Source organism: Hylobates moloch, unplaced genomic scaffold (genome assembly GCF_009828535.3).
Source record: "Hylobates moloch isolate HMO894 unplaced genomic scaffold, HMol_V3 SCAFFOLD_14, whole genome shotgun sequence".
NCBI classification, from domain to species: Eukaryota; Metazoa; Chordata; class Mammalia; order Primates; family Hylobatidae; genus Hylobates; species Hylobates moloch.
In genome coordinates this window covers 43,466,071-43,493,164 of record NW_026652289.1, presented here as the reverse complement: position 1 = coordinate 43,493,164, position 27,094 = coordinate 43,466,071, and the positions used below count along the sequence as shown (strand labels likewise).

The window sequence follows — 27,094 nt, the reverse complement described above, 5'->3', positions numbered from 1 at the left end:
AAATCAAAATTAATTGAAAAATACATTAATTGACTTTTTTAAAAAAAACCAGGGCATTCCTGAGTTTAAGTGGGCCCCACCTGGGTGAGAGGGCCCAGCACCTAGAAGAAGGTGTTGGATCTCTTGGTGGTGAAACACAGCTTGCATTGACAGTGCAGGACCCAGTGGGGCAGCGGGAACTTGTTCTTGGAGTTGTGGAACTGCTTGACTGTGGGCCGGCGGCACTTGCTGGGGACAATCTCCTCCACCTTCATGATCTAAATGGAGTGGGCGAGGCATGGTGTGGAGAGCCCATGTCTGGGTAGCACTGGGTGACAGTGCCCCGGTAGTCAGGTCTTGGTATTCCCCGTGCATGTTGTGGGTGCCCCTCCCGGAATCACAGAGCAGTCAGATGCCAAGTTCTTCACCCTCAGGGGGGTACTTCTCAAACACCCGCCCACAGGTGTTAATCAATTAGTTGATTTTTTTCAATTAATTAATTTTGATTTGTAAAAATATTAATATTGATTACTATGAGTTTTTTTTTATGCCCCCTTAAATTTTGTGCTGAAGCAAGTGGCCCTGGCTGGGGTTTTGAAGTTTGATGTTAACTCTTTAAGACCCTGGGGGGTCTTAAAGCTGGGACTGAAGAAAGTGTAGGTACCATCTGCCTTTGGGGATGTTGGACTTCATGGCCTCCTTGGCGTTCTTTTTGTTTCGGTTTGGTTCCATTCAACAAATATTTGCCCACCTTTTATGGAAGACCCCTTGTGCCAGGTGCTGGAAAGAGATATACACAAAACTTGATTTCTTCTTTAAATATCTTCATACCTAGTGGGGGTGGAGTGGGAAGCAAGATTATACCATGATACCAACACCATGTGGTAAGTGCAATGTCAGAGCTGAGCCCAGAGTGATGTGGAGACAGAAGGGACTCCAGACCCAGCTTGGGGGTTGGATGGGGATCTCGTGGAGCTGGAGTACACTTGAAGGATGAGCTGGCATTGACCAGGCTGAGAGGTAAGGAAAAGTGCTGCAGGAAGAGGGAAGAGTGGGATCAAAGTTACAGAGGCATGAAATGGCATGGTTTGAGCAGGAAACTCCAAGGGGTTCCATGTTGATGAAGCATATATTTCAGGCAGGGGTGTTGTAATGAATAATGAAGCTGAAGACATAAGAAGGACAAGATCATAAAAAGCTTTGGAAATTCTGTTAATGAGCTATGACTTTATCCTATATGTGATGGGGAATTATTGAGGGCTTTGAAGCAGATGAGGACCATGAGTCTTATAAATGGGAAGATTAAGGCTTTGCCTTAAATAAAATCCCCTCTCCTTCAAATATCTTACAGTGCAAAGAGCACTGGCCTGATTTTGGGAGCCTGGACTGAGTGGTACTTCTGGCTTTGCTGTATGTATTACTTCAGGAGACTCAGCAAGTCCACACTGTCTCTGAATTCAGGGTTCTCTTCTGTATAACAGAGGATAGAGTGTCAAGCATTGCAGAGATCCTTTAGAGTTTTTTCATAATAGGATTTGGCACCACCCTGGGATTCTCTTGAGAAAAGGAGGAGTTCATTCTTGTCAGTCAGGGAAGTCTTTTCATCAGAACATTTTAGTGAATTTCTGTTTCCTGCCTCTGTGCTGTATTTAAAAATAAGCCGGCTGGGTGTGGTGGCTCATGCCTGTAATCCCTTTGGGAGGCCGAGGCAGGCGGATAACGAGGTCAGGAGATGGAGACCATCCTGGCTAACACGGTGGAAACTCGTCTCTACTAAAAACACAAAAACTAGCCAGGTGTGGTTGCACACGCCTGTAGCCCCAGTTACTCGGGAGGCTGAGGCAGGAGAACCACTTGAACCCAGGAGGTGGAGGTTGCAGTGAGTGGAGATCGCACCACTGCACCCCTGCCTGGACAATAGAGCAAGACTTCGTCTTAAATAAAAATAAAAATAAGCCAAACCTACTGAAATAACAGATCTGTGCTATCCTGGCCCACAAAGCCCCTTTTACTTCATTGTTTTCTGTATAAATAATTATTGCTTATTCTTTTGTTCATCTTGCTGATGTTACCACAAGATAGGTCTCCAAAGACGAATTCTGAAGACCAAATGTCCCTTACCAAGTGAATCCCCTTGCCTGTCCTTTTGCTGCAGTTAGTCTTTCTCCATGGCAGGAAGTAGAGCTCTGCCATTCCGTGTGTATCCCTGATCATCCAGCTCCTTCCTCTCGCATTCTTAAATATGGCTGCCTGTGTTCTCATTGCAGAGCTCCTCGGACAAGGAGTCCATCCTGACCATCCTCAAGGTCCTTGGAGATCTGCTTTCTGTTGGTAAGTAGGCCATGCCCTCATGCTTTCATATGGTGGACGTGGAGCCTGCTGGCTGTGATCTCTCCCAGGCACCTCTGTGACCTGAGGGTTTGCTCTTGCTTCAGTTTCCTATGAGAGGCAGCATCACTAGCCCATCTTTTTTCTCTAAGGTTAATAAGACCCAAGTAACCTGGACTGTTTGTACTTGCACTCCTCAGTCTTCTCACCCAGCACTGAGGAGGAAATTAGATTTAGTAGTAACCCTCTGTGGTTCTATCCCTCTTCTCACTCTGCTTGCTTCCACTGTGACCTATTTAAGAGAGCCGAGTATCAGAAGCTGCTTTGATTATTTCAAGTAGAGGCAGGAATATCAGGCAGGACTGAACTTGAAAGCATGTAAGCATCACGTTTTCAGAGATAAGATAACAGAGTCGACTACATTGGAATCAACTGGATTAACTGGAGCATACTTCTATTCACTCAAGTTCTTACTGAGATTTTTGAACATTCCAACATTCACTCAATTTGCATTTTTATCTACACTGGCCTCATTACTTTAGAAAGAAATATTAACACTGAACAGGCAATATCAGAAATAAATGACACTCCAGACTCATAGATCCTCAGGATTATGGTTTCAAGAGGAAGGGACCCATCATATTGGGGTCTTACCATGGTTTGTGCTGTGCTCCACTGGCAGGATGACTTACATTTAGTTTTTGCCTGGGGCCTGTGTAAGTGAAGTCACTCATCTTCTGGGATAGTGCTGTCTTACATGTGTCCAGAGGTGTCTGAAACTCTTAAGATGAAACCTTGAAGTTCTCCCTCTGATAAGGTGGTGACTACTGTGCCTCTTGCAGAGAATGCTACTTTTCATTAGAATAAAAAATCAGATGGTCGTCTTTGATAATATACCACCCTGTTGGCCACCTTGGTTAAGTCAACTTTGCCCCATGCATAGAGAGAATCAACGAGGCCAAGTTGTAATGAATTGTTGCTTTTGAGTTTGTCCTTGGGCAAGGTGGAGGAGATCCCTGTTCAAAATTGTTCTTAGGTAGAAAGACCAATAGTTTGTCATAGCTCTAGACTCCTTTCAAAATTCCCTAGATAGGATGATTGGATGTTTCTTTCTCAAGGGACTACTCCAGTGGTTTCTGTAATTTTCTCCCATCAGTTTCTGAAGGCCAGCATCAGAAAATCATTATGCCATCAATACAATGATTCCAGATTAGACCATCATCCCAATCCTTGTTACGGAAGATTCAAATGTATAGCAGAGGGATACTGATATTCTCTCTTCTATGATTATTCAAAAGCCTATATGCATATTTACATACATGTACACACATGTATACATACATATACCGAATATTCAACAGACTCTCAGATAAGCTCTATTTATTACAGCTGTTGCAGCTGAACACAACTAGGTTTGTAAATATTCCACTATTTTCCCATTTCACAACCCTCTTTCCTTAACTGATAGTACAACTTTAACACAGGTTGCTTCAAGAACTACATAATTTTATGTAGTTGAAATGAACTAATTCTTGCTCTGTCTGTGGCTGTGAGGTCTGTCTTCTGCTCCAAGGAAAATGGGGATTATTACTTGTGGCTCATCTTTCCTCTGGCTTCCCCTCAGGCACAGACCGGAGAATTCACTACATGATCAGCAAGGGTGGCAGTGAGGCTCTTCTGCAGACCCTGGTAGACACAGCGAGGACAGCTCCTCCAGACTATGACATCCTCCTGCCTCTCTTCCGGCTGCTGGCCAAAGTTGGCCTAAGAGGTACTGGTACTCCAAGACCTAAAGCTGACTGAAAGGGCACTTCTAGGGTTGTTATCATGAGTGCAATTTGGGAAGCTTTGGTGGAGAAGCACAGGGAGAAAGTGGCAGGGAGGTTCTGGACACCTTGATGGTGATGGCAGGACCAGCCGCATAGGAGAGGCCATTTTGTTGACTTTGATGTCAGCTCATCCAAGGTATGGTGCTCAGGACACTGCCCAGAACAAACATGGGCTACATGGGGCATGGATCATATGGGGGAAAGGAGGGGAGATACTCCAGTGCAGTTTTTAATTATTTTAAAAATAAATGGAACATGTCTAAAAGTTGCATCACAAGGTTGTGGAGAAAAAGGAACACTTATACACTGTTGGTGGGAGTATAAGTTAGTTCAACCACTGTGGAAAACAGTGATTCCTCAAAGACCTAAAGACAGAAATACCATTCGATCCAGCAATCCCATTACTGGGTATATACCCAAAGGAATATAAATAATTCTATTATAAAGACACCTGCACGCATTTGTTCATTGCAGCACTATTCACAATTACAAAGACATGGACTCAACCTAAATGCCCATCTAGACTGGATAAAGAAAATATGGTACATATACACCATGGAATACTATACAGCCATAAAAAAGAATAAGATCATGTCCTTTGCAGGGACATGGGTGGAGCTGGAGGCCATTATCCTTAGCAAACTAAAGCAGAAACAGAAAACCAAATACCTCATGCTGTCACTTACAAGTGGGAACTAAATGATGAGAACACATGGACACAGAGGGGAACAACACACACTTGGGCCTGTCAGAGGATGGAGGGTAAGAGGAGGGAGAGGATTAGAAAAAATAACTAATGGATACTAGCTTAATATCTGGATACTGAAATAATCTGTACAAGAAACCCCCATGACACAAGTTTACCTATGTAACAAACCTGCACATTTACCCTTGAACTTAAAATAAAAGTTAAAAAAAGAAAGTCTATCATATAAGTGTACTAGTTTCCTAGAGCTGCCATGACGAATTGCCACAAACTGATTAGCATAATATACTAGAAGACTGTTAGGAGGTCAGAAGTCTAAAATCAAGGTGTTGGCAGGGTTGGTTCCTTCTGGAGTCTCTGAGGGAGAATCAGTTCCATGCCCCTATCCTCTGAGGGTTGCCAGAAATCCTTGGTATTTCTTGGACTGTAGATGCATCACTCCAATCTCTGCCTCCATCTTCACGTGGTGTTCTCCTCTGTGTCATTTCCTCTTTATGTAAGGACATCAGTCATAGGATTTAGGGCCCACTCCAATTTGTAATAAAATCTGCAAAGATTCTATTTCCCAAAAGAATAACATTCTGAGCTTCTGGGTGGACATGATTTTTTTGGGGCCACTATTCAATCCATTACAAGTTACACAGAAGTGGAACATTCCTAGTTGAAGGGAAGATGGAGGAAGGGCCTAGAGTTCTTTCCATTTAGGCTCCAGAGTCATTTCTCTTTCACCAAGGAAAACCCTGAAACATTTCCCTAAAACTCTAGAAGTTCTTGGAGCACATTTCAAAAGCATGGGTACTCAAGACTCATGCAGACATTGCAAACGAGTCGCAAGTGTTAAGTTCTAATTGTGTGCTGAGTCTTATATAGGTCACAGCTGAGAAGCTCAGATCCTCTGAAAAGTCGACCTTTGATATGCAGTGCTATCAGTGGCAGCCAAGTGCCCAGGGGTTCTGGAGCACTCTTCCTTTCAATATTTGGATCTCCGCTCTGAGTCCATTCAACATTCTGCTGATAATGATGGAGAACTAGGCTTTTGCCAACACCTGCATGAGCGTGTCCCAGAAAAAATCAATACAATTTGTTCAGTGAATATTCAACAGATATTTACTGCATGTCTCCTAGGACCAGGTGCTTTAGGCACTAGGAACACCATGATGACCAAGGCAGTTAAGGACCTGCTCTCATGGAACTTATGTTCAAGTGGAGAAGGCCAGCAAATCAACAAATAACTTGATGATAGCAGACTATGATGAGGGCTGTAAGAGGAAGCAAGAGTGATGCTACTTTAGACCGGCGTGGTCAGGAGAGGTGACACTGGAGCTAAAACTTGAAGAATGAGAAGTCAGTAAAGCAAAGAGTGAGCCAGGTGGACTCCAGGAAAGGACCACAGAGACTTGATATATACCTCAGTCATAAATGGTATAAGCTGGAGAGTCAGACCTGGGTTTCAAGCCTGGCCCTGACACTTATTAGCTGTGTGACCTTGGGCAAAGTACTTAAACTTTCTGAGTATTGTGCCCTTATGTATAAAATAGAGCTATCTATACAGTTGGTCTTCCATTTCTGTGGGTTCTGCACCCATGGATTCAGTTAACCTTGGATTGAAAATATTTAAAAAAATTGTATCTGTACTAAACATGTACACACTTTTTCTTGTCATTACTCCCTAAACAATACAGTATAACAACGATTTACATAGCATTTACATTAGATTAAGTATTACAGTAATCTAGAGATAATGTAAGGCCTGAGGATGTGTGTAGATTATATGCAAATACCACACCATTTTATATCAGGGACTTGAGCATCTGTGGATTTTGGAATCTGTGGGAATCCCGGAACCAATCCTACATGGGCACTGAGGGATGACTCTACTTAACTCCAGGGTACTGTGAGGATTAAACAAAGTATTGCATGTCACATGCTTATCATATGTTCAGGGCCCTGGCAAACTAGGGTCATACAGGTTTTATAGGAGAAAGAGAGAGATGAGAGATACACCAGGCCAGTGATTTCCAAGTTATTCACCTTGATATTACTATTGTAGTGATTACTATCACCACAGTTTCTGCATCAAGGGGTTATAGTCCTTGACACTGACATCCAAGTTGCCATGGGCTGACCTGAACAGAAAAGAAATGAGGTTGGCTGCTCATGAAGGAATGGGATAGATATCTCTTTTCTGATGAAGGGAATGGGTTATGTAGGTTTAGTTACATCCTCTTTGCTGGTGTCCTTTGGTCCAGAGGTACATATCAGTAAACCAGGTTTAGGATTTTATTTCTGTTTTACTGATTTCTACTTGCGATAAATCTGATAGTGATGTATTCTTGCAAAAGCAGGATGATTTAGACATCACCCATTGACAGGTATCATAGTGGGGACAAAGAACAGAAAATAAGTATTTCTTTTTTTATGCTTATTTTCTAATTATTAAAATAATGAGGACTATTTGTAACACTAGGTGTCAGGTTATTTGGAGCGGTAATTTAGAAATATTAGAGGAGAAATAGGGGGCATATCAAGATGGCCCAATAGAAACAGCTCCAGTCTGCAGCTCCCAGCGTGATTGATGCAGAAGATGGGTGATTACCGCATTTCCAACTGAGGTATCTGGTTCATCTCATTGGGACTGGTTGGACAGTAAGTGCAGCCCACAGAAGGCAAGCTGAAGCAGGGCAGGGCGTCGCTTCACCTGAGAAGCACAAGGGATTGGGGGATTTCCCTTTCCTAGGCGAGGGAAGCTCTGCCAGACTACCTGGAAAAATGGGGCACTCTCGCTTAAATACTGCACTTTTCCCAAAGTTAGCAACCTGCAGACAAGGTAATTCTCTCCTGTGCCTGGCTTGGTGGGTCCCACGCCCACGGAGCCTTGCTCACTGCTAGCACAGCAGTCTGAGATCAATCTGCAAGGTGGCAGCTTGACTTGGGGAGGGGCGTCCGCCATTGCTGAGGCCTGACTAGGTAAACAAAGCCGGGAAGCTTGAACTGTGCAGAGCCCACCACAGCTCATCAAGGCCTACTGCCTCTAGACTCCACTTCTATGGGCAAGGCATAGCTGAACAAAAGGCAGCAGACAACTTCTGCAGACTTAAACATCGCTGTCTGACAACTCTGAAGAGAGCAGTCATTCTCCCAGCACGGCATTTGAGATCTGAGAACAGACAGACTGCCTCCTCAAGTGTGTCTCTGACCCCCATGTAGCCTAACTGGGAGACATCTCCTAGTAGGGGCCGACTGACACCTCATGTAGGCAGCTGCCCCTCTGGAACGAAGCTTCCAGAGGAAGGATCAGGCAGCAATATTCGCTGTTCTGCAATTTTTGCTGTTCTGCAGCCTCCACTGGTGATACCCAGGCAAACAGGGTCTGAAGTGGAACTCCAGCAAACTCCAACAGACCTGCAGTTGAGGGACCTGACTGTTAGAAGGAAAGCTAACAAACAGAAAGGAATAGCATCAACATCAACAAAGATCATCTACACCAAAACCCCAACTGTAGATCACCAACATCAAAGACCAAAGGTAGATAAAATCACAAAGATGGGGAGAATACAGAGCAGAAAAGCTGAAAATTCTAAAAATCAGAGCATCTCTTCTCTTCCAAAGGATCGCAGCTCCTCACCCGCAGCAGAACAAAATTGGATGGAGAATGACTGACAAGTTGACAGAAGTAGGCTTCAAAAGGTCGGTAATAACAAACTTCTCTGAGCTAAAGGAGGATGTTCGAATCTATTGCAAGGAAGCTAAAAACCTTGAAAAAAGATTAGACAAATGGCTAACTAGAATAAACAGTGTGGAGAAGACCTTAAATGACCTGATGGAGCCAAAAACCATGGTGCAAGAACTTCGTGATGCATGCACAAGCTTCAATAGCCAATTCGATCAAATGGAAGAAAGGGTATCAGTGATTGAAGATTAAATTAATGAAATAAAGTGAGAAGACAAGATTAGAGAAAAAAGAGTAAAAAGAAATGAACAAAGCCTCCAAGAAATATGGGACAATGTGAAAAGACCAAATCTACATTTGACTGGTGTACCTGAAAGTGATGGGGAGAATGGAACCAAGTTGGAAAACACTTTTCAGGATATCGTCCAGGAGAACTCCCCCAACCTAGCAAGGGAGGCCAGCATTCAAATTCGGGAAATATGGAGAACGCCACAAAGATACTCCTCAAGAAGAGCAACCCCAAGACACATAAGTGTCAGATTCACCAAGGTTGAAATGAAGGAAAAAGTGTTAAGGGCAGTCAGAGAGAAAAGTCGGGTTACTCACAAAGGGAAGCCAATCAGACTAACAGCAGATCTCTCGGCAGAAACCCTACAAACCAGGAGAGAGTGGGGGCAATATTCAACATTCTTAAAAGAATTTTCAACCCAGAATTTCATATCCAGCCAAATTATGCTTCGTAAGTGAAGGAGAAATAAAATCTTTTACAGACAAGCAAATGCTGAGAGATTTTGTCACCACCAGGCCTGCCTTACAAGATCTCCTGAAGGAAGCACTAAACATGGAAAGAAACAACTGGTACCAGCCTCCCACTGCAGAAACATGCCAAATTGTGAAGACCATTGATGCTAGGAAGAAACTATATCAGTTAACGGGCAAAATAACCAGCTGACATCATAATGACAGGATCAAATTTACACATAATAATATTAACTTTAAATGTAAATGGGCTAAATGCTCCAATTAAAAGACACAGACTGGCAAATTGGATAAAGAGTCAAGACCCATCAGAGTGCTGTATTCAGGAGACCCATCTCACATGTAAAGATGCACATAGGCTCAAAATAAAGGGATGGAAGAAGATCTACCAAACAAATGGAAAGCAAAAAAAAGCAGGGGTTGCAACCCTAGTCTCTGATAAAACAGACTGTAAACCAACAAATATCAAAAGAGACAAAGAAGGCCATTACATAATGGTAAAGGGATCAATTCAACAAGAAGAGCTAACTATCCTAAATATATATGCACCCAATAGAGGAGCTCCCGGATTAATAAAGCAAGTCCTTAGAGACCTACAAAGAGACTTGGACTCCCACACAATAATAATGGGAGACTTTAACATCCCACTGTCAATATTAGACAGATCAACGAGACAGCAGGTTAACAAAGATATCCAGGACCTGAACTCAGCTCTGCAACAAGCAGACCTAATACACATCTACAGAACTCTCCACCCCAAATCAACAGAATAGATATTCTTCTCAGCACCACATCACACTTATTCTAAAATAGACCATATAATTGGAAGTAAAGCACTCCTCAGCAAATGTAAAAGAACAGAAATCACAACAAACTGTCTCTCAGACCACAGTGCAATGATATTAAAACTCAGGATTAAGAAACTCACTCAAAACCGCACAACTACATGGAAACTGAACAACCTGCTCCTGAATGACTACTGGGTACATAATGAAATGAAGACAGAAATAAAGATGTTCTTTGAAACCAATGAGAACAAAGACACAACATACCAGAATAGCTGGGACACATTTAAAGCAGTGTGTAGAGGGAAATTTATAGCACTAAATGCCCACAAGAGAAAGCAGGAAAGATCTATAATCAACATCCTAACATCACAATTAAAAGAACTAGAGAAGCAGGAGCAAACAAATTCAAAAGCTAACATAAGGCAAGAAATAACTAAGATCAGAGCAGTACTGAAAGAGATAGAGACACAAAAAACCCTTCAAAAAAATCAATGAATCCAGGAGCTGTTTTTTTGAAAGATCAACAAAATTGATAGACCACTAGCAAGGCTAATAAAGAAGAAAAGAAGAATCAAATAGATGCAATAAAAAATGATAAAGGGGATATCACCATCAATCCCACAGAAATAGAAACTACCATCAGAGAATACTATAAACACCTCTATGGAAATAAACTAGAAAATCTAGAAGAAATGGATAAATTCCTGGACACATTCACCCTCCCAAGACTAAACTAGGAACAAGTTGAATCTCTGAATAGATCAATAACAGGCTCTGAAATTGAAGCAACAATTAATAGCCTACCCACCAAAAAAAGTCCAGGACCACAGGGATTCACAGCCGAATTCTACCAGAGGTACAAGGAGGAGCTGGTACCATTCCTTCTGAAACTATTCCAATCAATAGAAAAAGAGGGAATTCTCCCTAACTCATTTTATGAGGTCAAAATCATCCTGATACCAAAGTCTGGCAGAGACACAACAAAAAGGATTTTAGACCAATATCCCTCATGAACATTGATGCAAAAATCCTCAATAAAATACTGGCAAACTGAATCCAGCAGCACATCAAAAAGCTTATCCACCACAATCAAATTGGCTTCATCCCTGGATGCAAGGCTGGTTCACCATACACAAATCAATAAACATAATCCATCACATAAACAGAACCAATGACAAAAACCACATGATTATCTCAATAGATGCAGAAAAGTCTTCAACAAAATTCAACAGCCCTTCATGCTAAAAACTCTCAATAAACTAGATATTGATGGAACGTATCTCAAAATAATCAGAGCTATTTATGACAAACCCACAGCCAATATTATACTGAATGGGCAAAAAACTGGAAGCATTCCCTTTGAAAACTGGCACAAGACAAGGATGCCTTATCTCACCACTCCTATTCAACATAGTGTTGGAAGTTCTCACCAGGGCAATCAGGCAAGAGAAGGAAATAAAGGCTATTCAATTAGGAAAAGAGGAAGTCAAATTGTCCCTGTTTGCAGATGACATGACTGTATATCTAGAAAACCCCATCATCTCAGCCCAAAATCTCCTTAAGCTGATAAGCAACTTCAGCAAAGTCTCACCATACAAAATCAATGTGCAAAAATCACAAGCATTCTTATACACCAATGACAGACAAACAGATAGCCAAATCATAAGTGAAATCCCTTTCACAATTGCTTCAAAGAGAATAAAATACTAGGAATCCAACTTATAAGGGATGTGAAGGACCTCTTCAAGGAGACCTACAAATCACTGCTCAGCGAGATAAAAGATGACACAAACAAATGGAAGAACATTCCATGCTCATGGATACGATAAATCAATATCGTGAAAATGGCCATACTGCCCAAGGTAATTTACAGCTTCAATGCCATCCCCATCAAGCTACCAATGACTTTCTTCACAGAATTGGAAAAAACTACTTTAAAGTTCATATGGAGCCAAAAAAGAGCCCGCATTGCCAAGAAAATCCTAAGCAAAAAGAACAAAGCTGGACATATCATGCTACCTGACTTCAAACTCTACTACAAGCCTACAGTAACCAAAATAGCATGGTACTGGTACCAAAACAGATAGACCAATGGAACAGAACAGAGGACTCAGAAATAACACCACACATCTACAACGATCGATCTGATCTTTGACAAACCTGACAAAAAGAAGAAATGGGGAAAGGATTCCCTATTTAATAAATGGTGCTGGGAAAACTGGCTAGCCATATGTACAAAGCTGAAACTGGATCCCTTCCTTATATCTTATGCACAAATTAATTCAAGATGGATTAGAGACTTAAATGTTAGACCTAAAACCATAAAAACCCCAGAAGAAAACCTAGGCAGTACCATTCAGGACATAAGCATGGGCAAGGACTTCATGACGAAAACACCAAAAGCAATGGCACCAAAAACCAAAATAGACACATGGGATCTAATTAAACTAAAGAGCTTCTGCACAGCAAAAAAAACTACCATCAGAGTGAACAGGCAACCTACAGAATAGGAGAAAAATTTTGCAATCTACCCATCTGACAAAGGGCTAATATCCACAATCTACAAAGAACTCAAACAAATTTACAAGAAAAAAAACAACCCCATCAAAAAGTGGGCAAAGGATATGAACAGACACTTCTCAAAAGAAGACATTTATGCAGCCAACAGACACATGAAAAAATGCTCATCATCACTGGTCATCAGAGAAATGCAAACCAAAACCACAATGAGATACCATCTCACCCCAGTTAGAAACAACAGGTGCTGGAGAGGATATGGAGAAATAGAAATGCTTTTACGTTGTTGGTGGGAGTGTAAATTAGTTCAACCATTGTGGAAGACAGTGTGGTGACTCCTCAAGGATCTAGAACTAGAATTACCATTTGACCCAGCAATCCCATTACTGAGTATATACCCAAAGGATTGTAAATCATGCTACTATAAAGACATATGCACACGTATGTTTATTGCGGCACCATTGACAACAGCAAAGACTTGGAACCAACCCAAATGTCCATCAATGATAGACTGGATTAAGAAAATGTGGCACATATACACCATGGAATACTATGCAGCCATAAAAAAGGATGAGTTCATGTCCTTTTCAGGGACATGGATGCAGCTGGAAACCATCATTCTGAGCAAACTATCACAAGGACAGAAAACCAAACACTGCATGTTCCCACTCATAGGTGGGAATCGAACAATGAGATCACTTGGATACAGGGCAGTGAACATCACACACCGGGGCCTGTAGAGGGGTGGGGGTCTGGGGGAGGGATAGCATTAGGAGATATAGCTACTGTAAATGATGGGTTGATGGGTGCAGCAAACCAACACAGCACATGTATACATATGTAACAAAACTGCACATTGTGCACATGTACCCTAGAACTTAAATTATTTTTTAAAAAAGAAAGAAATATTGGAAGTGAAAATTTTATTTTCTTAAAAATGTGTTTTGCCTTTTTATTTTGAAAACTCTCATGTAGAAAGATGGCCTTGTTATATACCTAAAACTTAGTTCTAACCATTGTTAACATTTTGCCATATTTTCTTCACCTATTTATTTTTATCTGAAATATTTTAAGAGAAATTGAAGGTTAGCATTTTCTTCCTAAATCCTTTCAAGTGCATTTCTTTGAAAAGAGACATTTCCCTACATAATCACAATACCATTATTACAAACCTAATAAAATTAAAAATACATGCGTAATTTATATTCATTCCAATTTCTCCAAGTGTTCCCAACTGTCTTTTATAGACATAGTCAAAGCAAGATCCAATCCGAGTTGACATATTACATTTGAATGTTATATTAAGAGCTATATTAATATTAAGAATATTCAGTATTCTTAATTCTAGAATTGTCTTAAAAAGGAAAAATTTTATTCCCAGTTGAACTGTGGTTAATGTATGAGGACAACCTAAATATAGGGTCTTGAGAATTATTCAACCCACAAGCTTCCATGTAAATATGTGTAGCCTGAATTAGCTCTTTTGATTCATTTGGTTCTAGTGGGGACATATTTAGCAGCATTTGTCACTAGGTCTGAAAAATGTCTTTGGCTATGATTATCCTTCTCCTTCATCATCTTCCCCTTCCTCCACTCCACTCATTGTACAATCCAGAATCAATGTGAAGTGCAGCTAAGATAGATTGATTTGTGTTCTTAGATAAAAAGATTGGACGGAAGGCCCTGGAATTGGAAGCACTTGATGTGACACTGATTCTGGCCAGGAAGAACCTATCCCATGGCCAGAACCTCCTCCACTGTCTCTGGGCTCTGCGTGTGTTTGCCTCCAGTGGTAAGTGACTCTACTGTGGCTCTCGGGGATGGCTTCCAAACCTGGGCTGGGACACATGGAAACTGCATGAGGGTCTGGTTGGAAGAAAAGCATGGGTGAGAAATACATACAGTGGTCCCAGCCAGATAAATAAAAGAAGCTGACAATCCAGAGGCTGTGGAGGTGAGAAGTTACTTCTTCATCTTCTCCTTAGCTGGGTAGAGCTCTTGAGTCTGCTCCTAGAAATGGACTTCAATATTGTTTCTCCTTGGCAGTTACACATTACAGCATTCTAGGCTTTTCTATTAGTACCACAAGGTAAAAAAGATCTATGACAGGAGAAGGGCAGACTTTATTTAGTCCTTGTCACATTCAAGTGTTATATCTGGGCAGAATGACTCTCACATCACAAATCTCCCTACCATATTCCTGAAATTACTCATTGATTACAACATCCCTTACCATTTAAAAAAAAACCCATGATCCTTCTCAACAGGGTCCTCCAGGTAATTATTAGGAACATCATAGCTCAGTTGATACTTATTTGCTATCTCCTGATTTGACTTATTTCTAATTATCATAGTAATTTTGTATTTAGACCCATAATTTTATAGCTTAGAAAAAGAAACTTTAAAGAGTAAAGCAGGGCCAGGCATGGTGGCTCACGCCTGTAATCCTAGCACTTTGGGAGGATGAAGTGGTCAGATCGCTTGAGCCCAGGAGTTTGAGACCAGCTTGGTCTCTACTAAAAATACAAAAAATTAGCTGGATGTGGTGGCATGTGCCTATAGTCCCAGCTACTTGGAAGGCTGAGGTAGGAGAATCACTTGAGCCCAGGAAGTCAAAGCTGCAGTGAGCAGTGATCGTGCCCCTGCACTCCAGCCTGGGCGACAGAGTGAGACCTTGTCTTAAAAAAAAAAGTGAAGCAATTGCTTGAATTCATACAGATAAAAAGTCAGGAGGGTGGAATTTCTAACTCCAGAACTCATTTAAATTCTATTCCATATGGAAACTTTTTATTAATACATTAGATCCTATACCTCCTATCTCATATGTAATGAGCATAGACTTTCGTTTCTCCTTTCTGAGTTCCCTTCCTATGAAATGAAAGTGACAATTATTTAGAGGTTATATAGTCAACAGGGGAAAGAACGTGGGCTTAGAGCCAAAAAGACCTGAGTTTGACTGTGGTTCTTTTTTTAATGAGTCATGAAGCATGAATACTTAACCTGTTGAACCTCAGTTTCATCCTTTACAAAATTATAGTAGTAATAATGATTACTATTACTCTGCTAGGGCTGCCTTAATATCTTAACAAAATACTACAGTCTGTGTGGCTTAAACAAAAGAAATGTATTTTCTCACTTTTTTTCTTTTTTTTTTTTGAGATGAAGTCTCACTCTGTTGCCCAGGCTGGAGTACACGGGTATGACCTTAGCTCGCTGTAATCTCTGCCTCCCGGGTTCAAGCAATTCTCTTGTCTCAGCCTCCCGAGTAGCTGGGATCACAGAGAGCTGCCATCATGCCTGGCTAATTTTTATATTTTAGTAGGGACAGGGTTTCACCATGTTGGTCAGGCTGGTGTCGAACTCCTGATCTCAGGTGATCTGCGCACCCCGGCCTCCCAAATTACTGGGATTACAGGCGTGAGCCACTATGCCCTTTTTTCCTCACATTTTTGAAGGCTACAAATTGGAGCTCAGGATGTCGGCAGGTTTGGTTTCTACTGGCCCTTCTCTTTGGCTTCCAGATGGCTGTCTGCTCCCTGTGTCCTCACAAGGTCTCTCTTACATGCTTGGGCATCCTTGATGTTTCTTTGTGTGTCCAAATTCTCCCTTCTTATAAGGACATAAGTCCACATAAGACTAGGACCCACCTTAATGGCCTCATTTTAACATAATTCCCTCTCTAAAGGCCCTATCTCCAGATATAGTCCTACTCCAAGGGACTGAAGATTAGGGCTTCAACGTATGAATTTAGGAGTGGACACAACTAGCCATAATGGAGCTCATAGACTTGGTAGATGGGGTGAATAGGAGAATGTTCATGGGCATGTTTGTCACATGGCAACTGCTTGATAATTGCTAATTTCTCTTCCCTGCCCTATGCTTTTCCCTTAGTCTTTTGAAATAGTAGAATGAGTACAGATATGGGGAGTTAATAGGTGACTTTTTATTTCTTTTCTTTTTTTTTTTTTGAGATGGAGTCTCGCTCTGTCGCCCAGGCTGGAGTGTAGTGGCGCAATCTCGGCTCACAGCAAGCTCCGCCTCCCGGGTTCATGCCATTCTCCTGCCTCAGCCTCTCCGTGTAGCTGGGACTACAGGCGCCCGCCACCATGCCCGGCTAATTTTTTGTATTTTTTAGTAGAGACGGGGTTTCACTGTGGTCTCGATCTCCTGACCTCGTGATCCGCCCGCCTCGGCCTCCCAAAGTGCTGGGATTACAAGCGTGAGCCACCGCGCCCGGCCGTGACTTTTTATTTCTAATTACCCCAAGAACTACTAAAATGCCTAATTTTTTTTCTTTTCTTTCTTTTTCTTTCTTTTCTTTTCTTTTCTTTTCTTTTCTTTTCTTTTCTTTTCTTTTCTTTTCTTTTCTTTTCTTTCTTTTTAGACAGTCTCATTCTGTCACCCAGGCTGGAATGTAGTGGAATGATCTTGGCTCACTGCAGCCTCTGCCTCCTGGGTTCAAATGATTCTTGTGCCTTAGCCTCCTGAGTAGCTGGGATTACAGGTGTGGATTACTACACCTGGCTAATTTTTGTATTTTTAGTAAAGACGGAGTTTCACCAGGTTGGCCAGGCTAGTCTTGAACTCCTGACCTCAGGTGATCCACCCACCTCAGCCTCCCAAAGCGCTGGGATTATAGGTGTGAGCCACTGTGCCCAGCCACAATAACCAGATTTTCATTGGTAAATTCTCTTAATAAACATGGAGGATTCATAAAAAGAAAGTTTTTCTGGGGGAATAATGGGATAGATGCTTGAATCCTTGTTTGCAGACGGAGCCTCTACTCACCCATCTCCCATATATTGACCTGAAAACCAGAGAGCATTAGGGAAAGGCTGAGAAGGTTTGTATACACCCATCTCTAATAAAGGAAAAGAGGAACTGTGGCTTTGTATAAAGGACAACTCTCATTAATGAATAGACAGAAGGTGTGCCACCCACGTTTGCAGTGTGCCAGCAGAGCAAAATTTGAAGCATTTCCTGGTTTCCTAAAGCACAAATAGGCTGAAAAACTTGCCTTCCTTAAATATAATGGTTATGGAGATTTAGAATAATTCCTTCAGCTGGAGTTCTGAGAAGTTCTGGGATTTTCCTGTGGGTATGAGGAGGTGGCTATCTGATTCATCTTCTAAGCCTATGTTGATTGTACCAACTCACTTTTCCATAAGGTATTTAAAAAAATTATACTGTCACTCTCTATATATTGACTTTACTGATGAGAGGCAAGCAGAGTTCAAGAAGCCTGTGGATTACTATCTTTTCCATGAATTGTTAGCCACTGTTGAATGTTCCAGCAAAGCTTTCTAAACAGCTCCTATCTTCACAAGATGTTGGCTGGAACCCTAATGGGTCTGTGAGATCCAATGAACCCTTTAGAAGTTCTCAGATGGCCAATGAGGATGTTCACAGAGCTGCCGGAGCTCTAACTTCGGACAGGCATCCACAAAGGTGAACTCAGTGAGGATTTCTTATTGTTGTCCTCTTCCAATTTCAAGCCTAAAATCTTCCATGTTAGAATCAGTGCTTTTAAAATTAACTCCTCCCTTACTCAATACCAGAATTTTTTTTAATTACTTGCCAAGAGTTTTCTCTAGTCTGTTTTCCCAATTCGGAAATAAGAGCTGAGTGAGTAGCCACAAGAGTGGAAGATTGATGGGCAGGACTAGGTTGCCAAATCTCTGAATTTTGATCCAGGCAATTACTTCATGTACTAGCCTCAGGAGGGACATATGCATAGATGATGTTCCAGGAACATGCACTCTGCAATAGCAAAGACATCAGCCTCAGTCTCTATCTGAGAGACTGTAGTGAGATGAGGAGTCTTCAGATTTCCATTTAGCTTCCTTTCCTGAGGGTTGGAGCCGTTCAGTATCAGCCACCCTTGTTTCCCTCTCTTTGCTTCTCTAAGGCCTCTTGTTCCCACTCACTTTTCTCAGATCAAGGTTAGCCTAAAGCACAAGAGATTCATAGGTCTTTGTCTCAAAAACACAAGTCCAATGGAGGAAAGACAGATGAGTGTCTGTGGACTCCTCTTACTTTCTGACATGAGCAGAGCTCTACCTAAAGTGTTCTAAGTGGAGTAGGGTACTGGGAATGTTGGAGAGATGCTGGGGCCTCCTTGGAGACAAGAGTAACATCCAAAAGTTGTATTTACCTAAACAGATACCTCTTTGGAGTTTCTTTCTATCATTCAGATCTATGACAATGTTTTGATAATCACCCAATTGGCCAAAAAGGCAAAAACTTCCCAGTCTCGTTACTGCTGAGCAGGAAGAACTGATTCTTCATTTGACATTCTAGATGGGGCACAGTCAAGTCATTACCTTAGTCATGGGAGACCCCAGAATGACATTATAGAGGAACATGCAACCAGAGTGGAAAAGAAAGGGAGCTATCTTGTTTATCAGGTTGCCCCTTAAAGATTTAAAGGAGTCAATCCAAGTTGTATTGAGCCTTAACTCAACCACTTGTGACCATAACTACTGTGCTTTTGTCTTTCCTAGTCTCCATGGGAGTCATGCTGGGAATTAACGGAGCCATGGAACTGCTTTTCAAGGTTATTACTCCTTACACCCGAAAGCGCACCCGAGCCATCAGGTACAGAGTGCCATGTGATACTTCTGCCCCTTTTGTAACAGATGGAGAGTTGGAGATTGCCCCACATGTATTTTTATGATGCTTCCAGCTCAGTTTAGTGGTCACTTCTCCCTTGGAAATATGATACCATGTCTTTATCCCTTCGCGGCTTACATCCCTCCACACCCGTGAGTCATTTCCTCTAATTCTCATGATAACCCCGAATGGTATATTATTATTCTCTTTTTCAGACGAGGAAGTTAAAATGTGTCGAGAGCCTTATCCAAGGTCACCATGCTAGGAAATAGTAGAGTTGAGATTTGATTCCAGATCTTTCAGACTCAAAACCTCATGTTATTTTTGCCTGAAGCCCTCAGGTATATACTTTTTACTCAGCATATCTACCATAAATAAATATAATCCTCAAAAAACATTTCAGAAATGACAGGGTCTCTAAAGAGACAGACAGTTAAACTTCTGGCATGAGTTCTGGGCCTTATAATAGTCCATCATGGTCATGTGCTAGTCTTGAGATGTATTTTTATGATTGGAAAATGAAACTCAGCCTGTTCTCCCTGCCTCTGTTTGCTGGAGTGGAGTGAATCATCAAGTTAAAAAGGGAGATGGTTAGACATGAAGGCTTTAGAGATATTCGGGACTATTAAGATCTATCATTTATGGGAGTGACTCAGCGAGGACCTTGAAAGAATGTTAGAAGAAATTCAGCCAATTTCCAGGATAGATGGGATCATTTGGCAAGTAACGTTTCCATGCCCAACCATGATATTTTCTGCATCCCAGCATCAATCTTAGGCTCATGTTCCACCTGATTATTTTTCTCCTGGGTCACTACAGTTATGCCATTATCATCCATTCTCACCTGCAGCTCTCTACACCAAGCATTTTGTAGAGTGAAATACATTATATCTCAGTGAAAAAAAATTCTCATCCAATAAGTTGAGAAATACTGGATTGAATACTGGTTTCTTTACTGTAAGACTTCTCAGAGCCTTTGTAAAGCCAATACATATTGAGAATATTTGTTATTTAGTATACCCTGATCCAAAATTGATTTAATCAGGGAACTGTGTTTTTTTTTTTGTTCTTTTTTTTTGAGATCACCTTTTTTAGGGGAAGGAGGGGGTCAGTGTTCTATGTCTCTCATTTTGGAAACATCTTCTCCAGGGTGTGAATTTATTGCAAGGTGGAATTCAATTAAATTCTACTGAGAACCCTCATCTAGTAGGTAAAAACTTCAAAATAAAAAACTCAGAGACCAAAAAAATTTATTTTCTGTAATTATACTTTACTCCATCTTAAATTTACATTTATGTCAGAAAACAAGAAATATAAACCAGTGTCTTATGAGGAATCTAACTCAAATTAGTGAGTCTTCGGTTCATCCAGGGATTTCACTCTTCTTCCCCCACTTCCTGGGGTACATCTGAGTTCTAAGAAGCCATGGTAGTGCCGGGGTGTTGATGGAAAAACACAGACTGTCCTCAATGATCTCATGTCCATTTGGACATATATATGACTTGGATATGTCTCATTTTTATCACTGTGTGCAGGCCTTTGCTGCTGACATCTGCAGTCTCAACATGTTCTTTGGTTACCGATCTATGAACTTTATATTTCTGCCCTATTCACAAGGCTTCTTCTAATCTGATGCTGTCATAATTCAGCTGTTCAGAAGGTCAGGAATATCTGGTTTCTTCCTTTAGACTATGTGAAAATCTTTGTGATATCTGCTGGGCTCATCCACATACGGGTCTCACTCAGTCTTCTCCTCTGCCACTTGGGTACCATGTTGTTTGGAAGGCTCCCCTGGGAAGCTCTTCCCACATAACCATGGGTATCAAGGCACTAGGTCTCTTCTTTCTGGGGTGCTCATAGCTTTTATTGTCTTCCTCATTCAGGCCAAACTTGTGGGGTAGCGGGGAGAAATCAACAAAGCATAGAAACCGCCTCCTCAGAGACTCACACTAGTTGCCATTTTTAATGCTTCCTTTTCTTCCTGCAAAGGGAGTTGAATTCAGGCACAGATTTGACCAAAGTGTCAGAAGCAAGTGGGAAAGTAATACCAGGGATTAATGGAGTGGGAGTAGTGTGCTCCCAATCACAAAAGGAGCCTTCCAGGGACCCCAGGCATATTTCTACATGTCTGATTTGTTCTGTAAATTTTGGGCAAGATGGTTCTCTTCTTCAGTCAAATGCCATATTAAAACCAAACCCCTGTAGGAAAGAGTCTTTTTCCACCAACAGTTACAATATAGCTGTCATTGGCATGGTGTTTATTAGGTGCCCTGCACTGTGCTAAGCTCTTAGCATGCATTACCTCCTTTGAGCCTCTCATCTGCTCTGCAAGGCAGGTGCTATTATTGCCCCCAATTTTACTGGAAAACAAATTGAAACTGAAATAAGTTAAGTAACATGCTGGGTTTTAAGTGAGAGAGCTGGGATTTAAACCCTGTCTGATACATGAGCCTCAGCTCTTAAGCCACCACTGGCGTATCTTATACAGTCTATTTCCAGCATTTTATTTCTACAACCATGATATGTAAGACAATCATATGCAGTTAAAGTTTGCTTAAATTTCTTTTCTATCTAAATGGCTTATACCCATGGAACAATTTGCTTAATGATAGAGGAGTCTTACACCTCCATCAATTGGCTATTTCCTCTTAAAGGCTACATATCTATTCCCTCTGCTTTTGAATTCTTTCCCAAAGCGACTTTGTTTTCTATCTTATCCTTACTCATCAACAGCAAGATAAGAACAAAGGTAATGAAATTGGAAGACCTGCTCTGCAAGCCTCCTTCTACCAGATTCCTTGGCGAGTCATTTAACTTTTCTTAACTAAACTTTGACATTTCTTAAAGCATGAATGTCAAGTCTTACCTCCTAGGTTTATTGTGGGCAATAAAAAATAATGTGTAAAGACATTGTGTGCTTTGACATGCTATGACATTGTTAATCATTATTAATACAAATACTATGGGATGTCTGGTTGTCTGCTGCAGATCAGATGGTAGAGGCTGGGGAAGAGTCTGGAGATGAGAACGTCCTGCCAATTTCCATCTTTCACAAACTCCGTCCTGAGAATAGTAACTAAGACATACCCAAATGAATTCTACTCAAGCCATTTGGATGACAGAACCTGTGGGCTCAAGGGGGGTCTTGCAGGGAAGGGATGAAGTAGCATGTCAGGGGACATGGATAGCTCTACTAAATATCACCCTCCAAATGCTAGCATGCTATGGGAGAGTTATTCCGGGATGCCTTTGTAGGAGCAGATGCCCAGTGTTGTGTCATGATGACTCCTCGCTCCTGTGGAGATTAGACCTGCCCTACTTCTCTAGCAGGAACCTAAAATTAGATGTGCAGCTGTCCTCCAATGAAGCCCTGTCTCCAGATAGTACTCAGGCAAGATTTACAACAGAAGCTCCAACCACATACTTGCTAGAGAGAAGGGACATGAAGAGCAATGTCACTAACCCTCTGTGGCCTTGTGCCAGCCCTCGGCCCAGGGCAGGCAGCTATTTCAGGCCTCCTCCACTTCCCAAAGACCCACCATGCTGCACACACTTGTGTTGGCTTGTGCCGACTTCCTTCCTTCGGCTCCTCATGAGTCCCATGCTAGTGGGAGCAGTTATGGTCAGACTTAAACTGCTATGATAGCCCACTTGTTGGTCTCCCTTCACTTCAAAGCCATCAGGAATGTGCCTCAGCTTCCCTTTCCAGACTGGTTTCTCATTCCTGCTCTCATCTCTCTTTCCAGCCAGCTATCCCTGAGTGTGGCATTCCCTCTTCTTCCCTGGGTCTCTCCCTTCCTCTTGAATGCCATGCTGCCTTGTACAGTGGTAGAAGTCTACCCAGTCTCCAGACTTCACTGGATGCCACCTGCTCCATTTCATCAGAGAAAAGGAATCTACTCTCCTCAACCATCCTCCAGAGATTTGTTCAGACCTTCTTTGGACATGCATTCTATTGAATTCTGTACTATATTGGCCTGGGTGTCCTTTCTTCTCCCTAAATTCTGTACTTCCTAAAGTAGAAATCAAATTATATGTATCTTGTTATTTTCCATTCCTCCTAGCCCAGTGCCTAGATAATAATAGGCTCTTAATTAAATTCAAACGAGGCTGAGCGTGGTGGCTCATGTCTGTAATCCCAGTGCTTTGGGAGGCCAAGGCGGGAGGACCACTTGAGGCCAGGAGTTTGTGACCAGCTTGGGCAACGTAGGTAGACCCTGTCTCTACAAGAAATTAGTTGGGCGTGGTGGTGCACACCTGTAGTCCCAGCTACTCAGGAGGCTGAGGTGGGAGAATTGCTTAGGCCCAGGAGTTTGAGACTACAGTGAGTCATGACTATGCCACTGCATGCCAGCCTGGGGGACAAATTGAGATCCTGTCTTAAAAATAAATAAATGAGGGCTGGGTACAGTGGCTCATGCCTGTAATCCCAGCACTTTGGGAGGCTGAGGTGGGTGGATCACCTAAGATTAGGAGTTTGAGACCAGCCTGGTCAACGTGATGAAACCCCATCTCTACTAAAAATACAAAAATTATCCAGGCATGGTGGTGGATGCCTGTAATCCCAGCTACCTGGGAGACTGAGGCAGGAGAATCACTTGAACCCAGGAGGCAGAGGTTACAGTGAGCCAAGATCACGCCACTGCACTCCAGCCCATGAGACAGAGTGAGATTCTGTCTCAAAAAAATGAATAAATAAAATTAAATAAATATATTGAAAAGAAATATTTTAATAAAAAAATTAATGGTGAATTTCCTATGTATTAATGAATGAAAGCCAGAATGTACTGAGTAGGTACTATGCTAGGCACTTCATATTGGTTACCTTTTTTCCCCCGATCCCAGGCTGGCTGCACATGCAGGGTTCTGCCCCATCCAAACATATCTGAAACATCAGTTGGCACACCTCCCAAGAGCTCTATTGCATGAGGGAATGAGGTGCCTTCTGGGAGAGAACTCATTCTGAGAGACTGCGAAGCAGCAACCGCCAGCTTGAAAGGGAGCAAAGTTTCTCTCACTGGAGGGAAAAAAAAGTTCAGAGTCTTTTCTATTGTTTAGAGTTGTCTGGGGGAACCGACAGAGATTGGAGAAGGGAAAGATCTGAATTGGAGGGGCGTGGGGACAGCATTCACATTAAAACTTTGCCGTCTATTTGAAATAGGCTTCTAGTGTTTGGTCTGTTAATGAACTCAGCTGGGGCTTAAACTTTTCTGGGGGTGCTTTTTATAGAAGTAGGGAGGAGGAAATGACACTGGGCCAGAGTGTACTACCTCTTGCTCGTTTGTTCCACTGTGGACAAGCTTGTTTATCTGCACTAAAGCTGTCTTTGAGCTGTCCAAACTCACTAAGTAGGGAAATTTATTGAGGCAAAGACAGATTACTTGTCTGCGACTGACTCATCTTGTGACCTTAGGAAAGCTTGTGATTACTCCACATCTCAACGCTTTCTGCTGGAGGCTGTCCCTTTGTGCCCTCATTCCCAGGATGGGCCTGAAGATTTTGATAATAATAAGGACTATTTCCAGTGGCCACGTGCTTGACCTTTTCCAAAGTACAGCCACATCCCCTCTGATCCTTTTGGATTCTCACAGTGTAATATTGAACCCAACCTTTGAAACTGGGTTATCAGATGTTATCATCAGTGTGTCTCCTAGGATTTTAAACTCTGCTGGCTTGCCTTGCTTCATAAATATCATAGCCAATTGGAAATGGGTTGGATCTTCCTAGCAGAGACCAGGTCTTGAAGCCAATTGTATTCTCTGACCATTGCTCCATGCTTCCAGAAAGAGGACTCGGGCTGCCTACAGGCTGGGATGGCTCCCTCACCCCTCACCTTCATTTTCTCTGGAGCTGCCCCAAGGACACAGGAAGTCAGGAAGTGTTTTGCTCAAGACCATGATGGTCTCACCCTCACAGAGGATAACATCTTTAGTATCCCCACCTTCTTAATGCCCTCTCAGGTTTTCAGCAGGAAGGTCATGCTATGATTTATCTCTTCACCCTCAGGGTCAGTCTCATGTTATGAGATTGTGGAGGTCAGAGTACCTGGGCTTAAACACCTTGGCAATGGGAGGAGATGGATATGTTTGGTCTTCAAGCAAGCTTCATAAGCAAATTCTTCACCTTAGTCTCCTGTTGGCTGTCTTAGTAGCTCCTTGTGCTTAGAGTAGTGTTAGGTGATATTCTTCCTCCAAAGGACCAATCTTCCAGGGCCTCCCTGGCCTTAGAATTCTGCCTGAGTGCAGGATTACTGGGCATTGCTTTATTGGCAGCCCTTTCTGGTAATTTCATCTTCAATTTATGAGCTAGAAAAAATGTCCTGCTTCTCTTCTCCCTGCCCCCAAATCATTCACTGCCTTTGCCCAAAGCCAGGTCTTCTGGGCTTTCTCCAACCATCACACCATTCCATTTTATCTGATCATAGTAGCTGATAGATGAGTGAGACTCAGCCAGAGCTAATGGATTCCATGACATCATGAGTGAGTGGGTGACTCAGCTACTCTTCACTGAGACAATGGGAATCCAAGTTACAAGAAACAGGGATTTTTTTTTTTCTGTTTCTTAAAATAGTTACTGAATTCCCCCTGGATTTTAATTCCATCCCAGCCCCAACTAAGGGCTTTGTGACTCCCCATTCAACATTAGAGTCTGTGGTCTCCAGGGCATGGCCTCACAGTGGGGCTTCACTCTATGTCTCAGCACTTTCTGCTTGCTCCTTGTCTCCAGCGTACTCCAATTCAAATACCTTGGAACAGGAGCAAAAAACTTCCACCCCAGCCTCACAAGCGCTGATACTAGGGACGTGCACCATGAGCTCAACTTACTAGCAGAGTGATTATTGCATCTGCAACCTGACCCCAAGCCTGTAGCTGATGGGGAATGAATAGTTTCCTACATGAATTAAGCCTTGGCAACTAGAGTTATAGGGTTAAAGCCCTTTCATCTTCTTAAGAAGCCACCGAGCTCTTCCTGATTAGGGCAAGCCATAGACATTCAAGTTGTAGGATCTAAAGTTCAAAGGTCTTAAGGGACCTTCTTATCATCTCCTTCATCTTCAGATGAGGTCACTGAAACCCAGAGAGGCTGAACCAAGCCTTCTACCCTAACTTGAAGGCACCATTTATTAGTCCAAGACACTTTTCTGCATATTACAAAACAAACATGCCTTGAATTAGGACTTTTATTTGACAACATTCTATGTGCCTGTCTCAATGTTAAGTGCTAGAGAAATGTTGCTTGGGGACCTCAAGTTGCCGACAGCCTATGCCAACAAGAATGATGTAGTGTATGAGGAAGGCCTTGCATTCTGATCCAGTCTTGGGCTTGTAAAATGACCAGCTCCCTATCCTGTGGAAATGCCTTTATAATGCCTTTCTCAGAAACGTCCACAGAGCTGAGCAGACAGGGCCTCTGCTTTGGGCTCTGGGCCTCAGACGACTCTACACTTCGGAGAGTCTTCCCTGAAATGTCTCAGGTATTCTTTTGATGCTTGAGAAGGTCTTGGTCTGGCACTGCCATCCAGGGGGGCTCTAGTCCCTGTTTCTCCCCTTTGGGGTGTTCTGTAATCCCCTGTCACCTGGGTGGTGAACCAGATTCCTTCAGGAGGAGGAGCTCAGGAACTCATCACGCATGTGGGTTGTCCTGATTCAGGTGTGTTGGACTGGTGAGCAGATCTTTCCCATTGCTGGTTCTGTATTTATTCCTGAGGATGACATGCTGGACAGTGAGAAGGGTGCTTGATATGTTGATATTGGATGGATCAAATAACTTACACAGACAGGCCTCCAAAAACAAAACAAGACAAACTTCCCTTGGTCCTTCATATCCTGGGGAGGCCTTACATGCACCACTTTCCCCTGATGAAGGTCCTCTACAGAAATTGCATTTCCACCTTTATCTGCTGAAG

At 42.3% G+C, this 27,094-nt stretch overlaps 1 protein-coding gene across 1 annotated transcript in view; it reads left to right on the top strand.

Annotated features, from left to right (window-relative positions):
• Nucleotides 1-27,094, top strand: part of AGBL1 (AGBL carboxypeptidase 1) — an 825,749-nt gene that overhangs the window by 57,073 nt on the left and 741,582 nt on the right. Inside the window, exons 2-5 of the mRNA XM_058427563.1 lie at nt 2,247-2,310; nt 3,932-4,078; nt 14,237-14,368; nt 19,080-19,173. Coding sequence (XP_058283546.1) covers nt 2,247-2,310; nt 3,932-4,078; nt 14,237-14,368; nt 19,080-19,173 — 437 coding nt within the window. The remainder of the gene's footprint in view (nt 1-2,246; nt 2,311-3,931; nt 4,079-14,236; nt 14,369-19,079; nt 19,174-27,094) is intronic.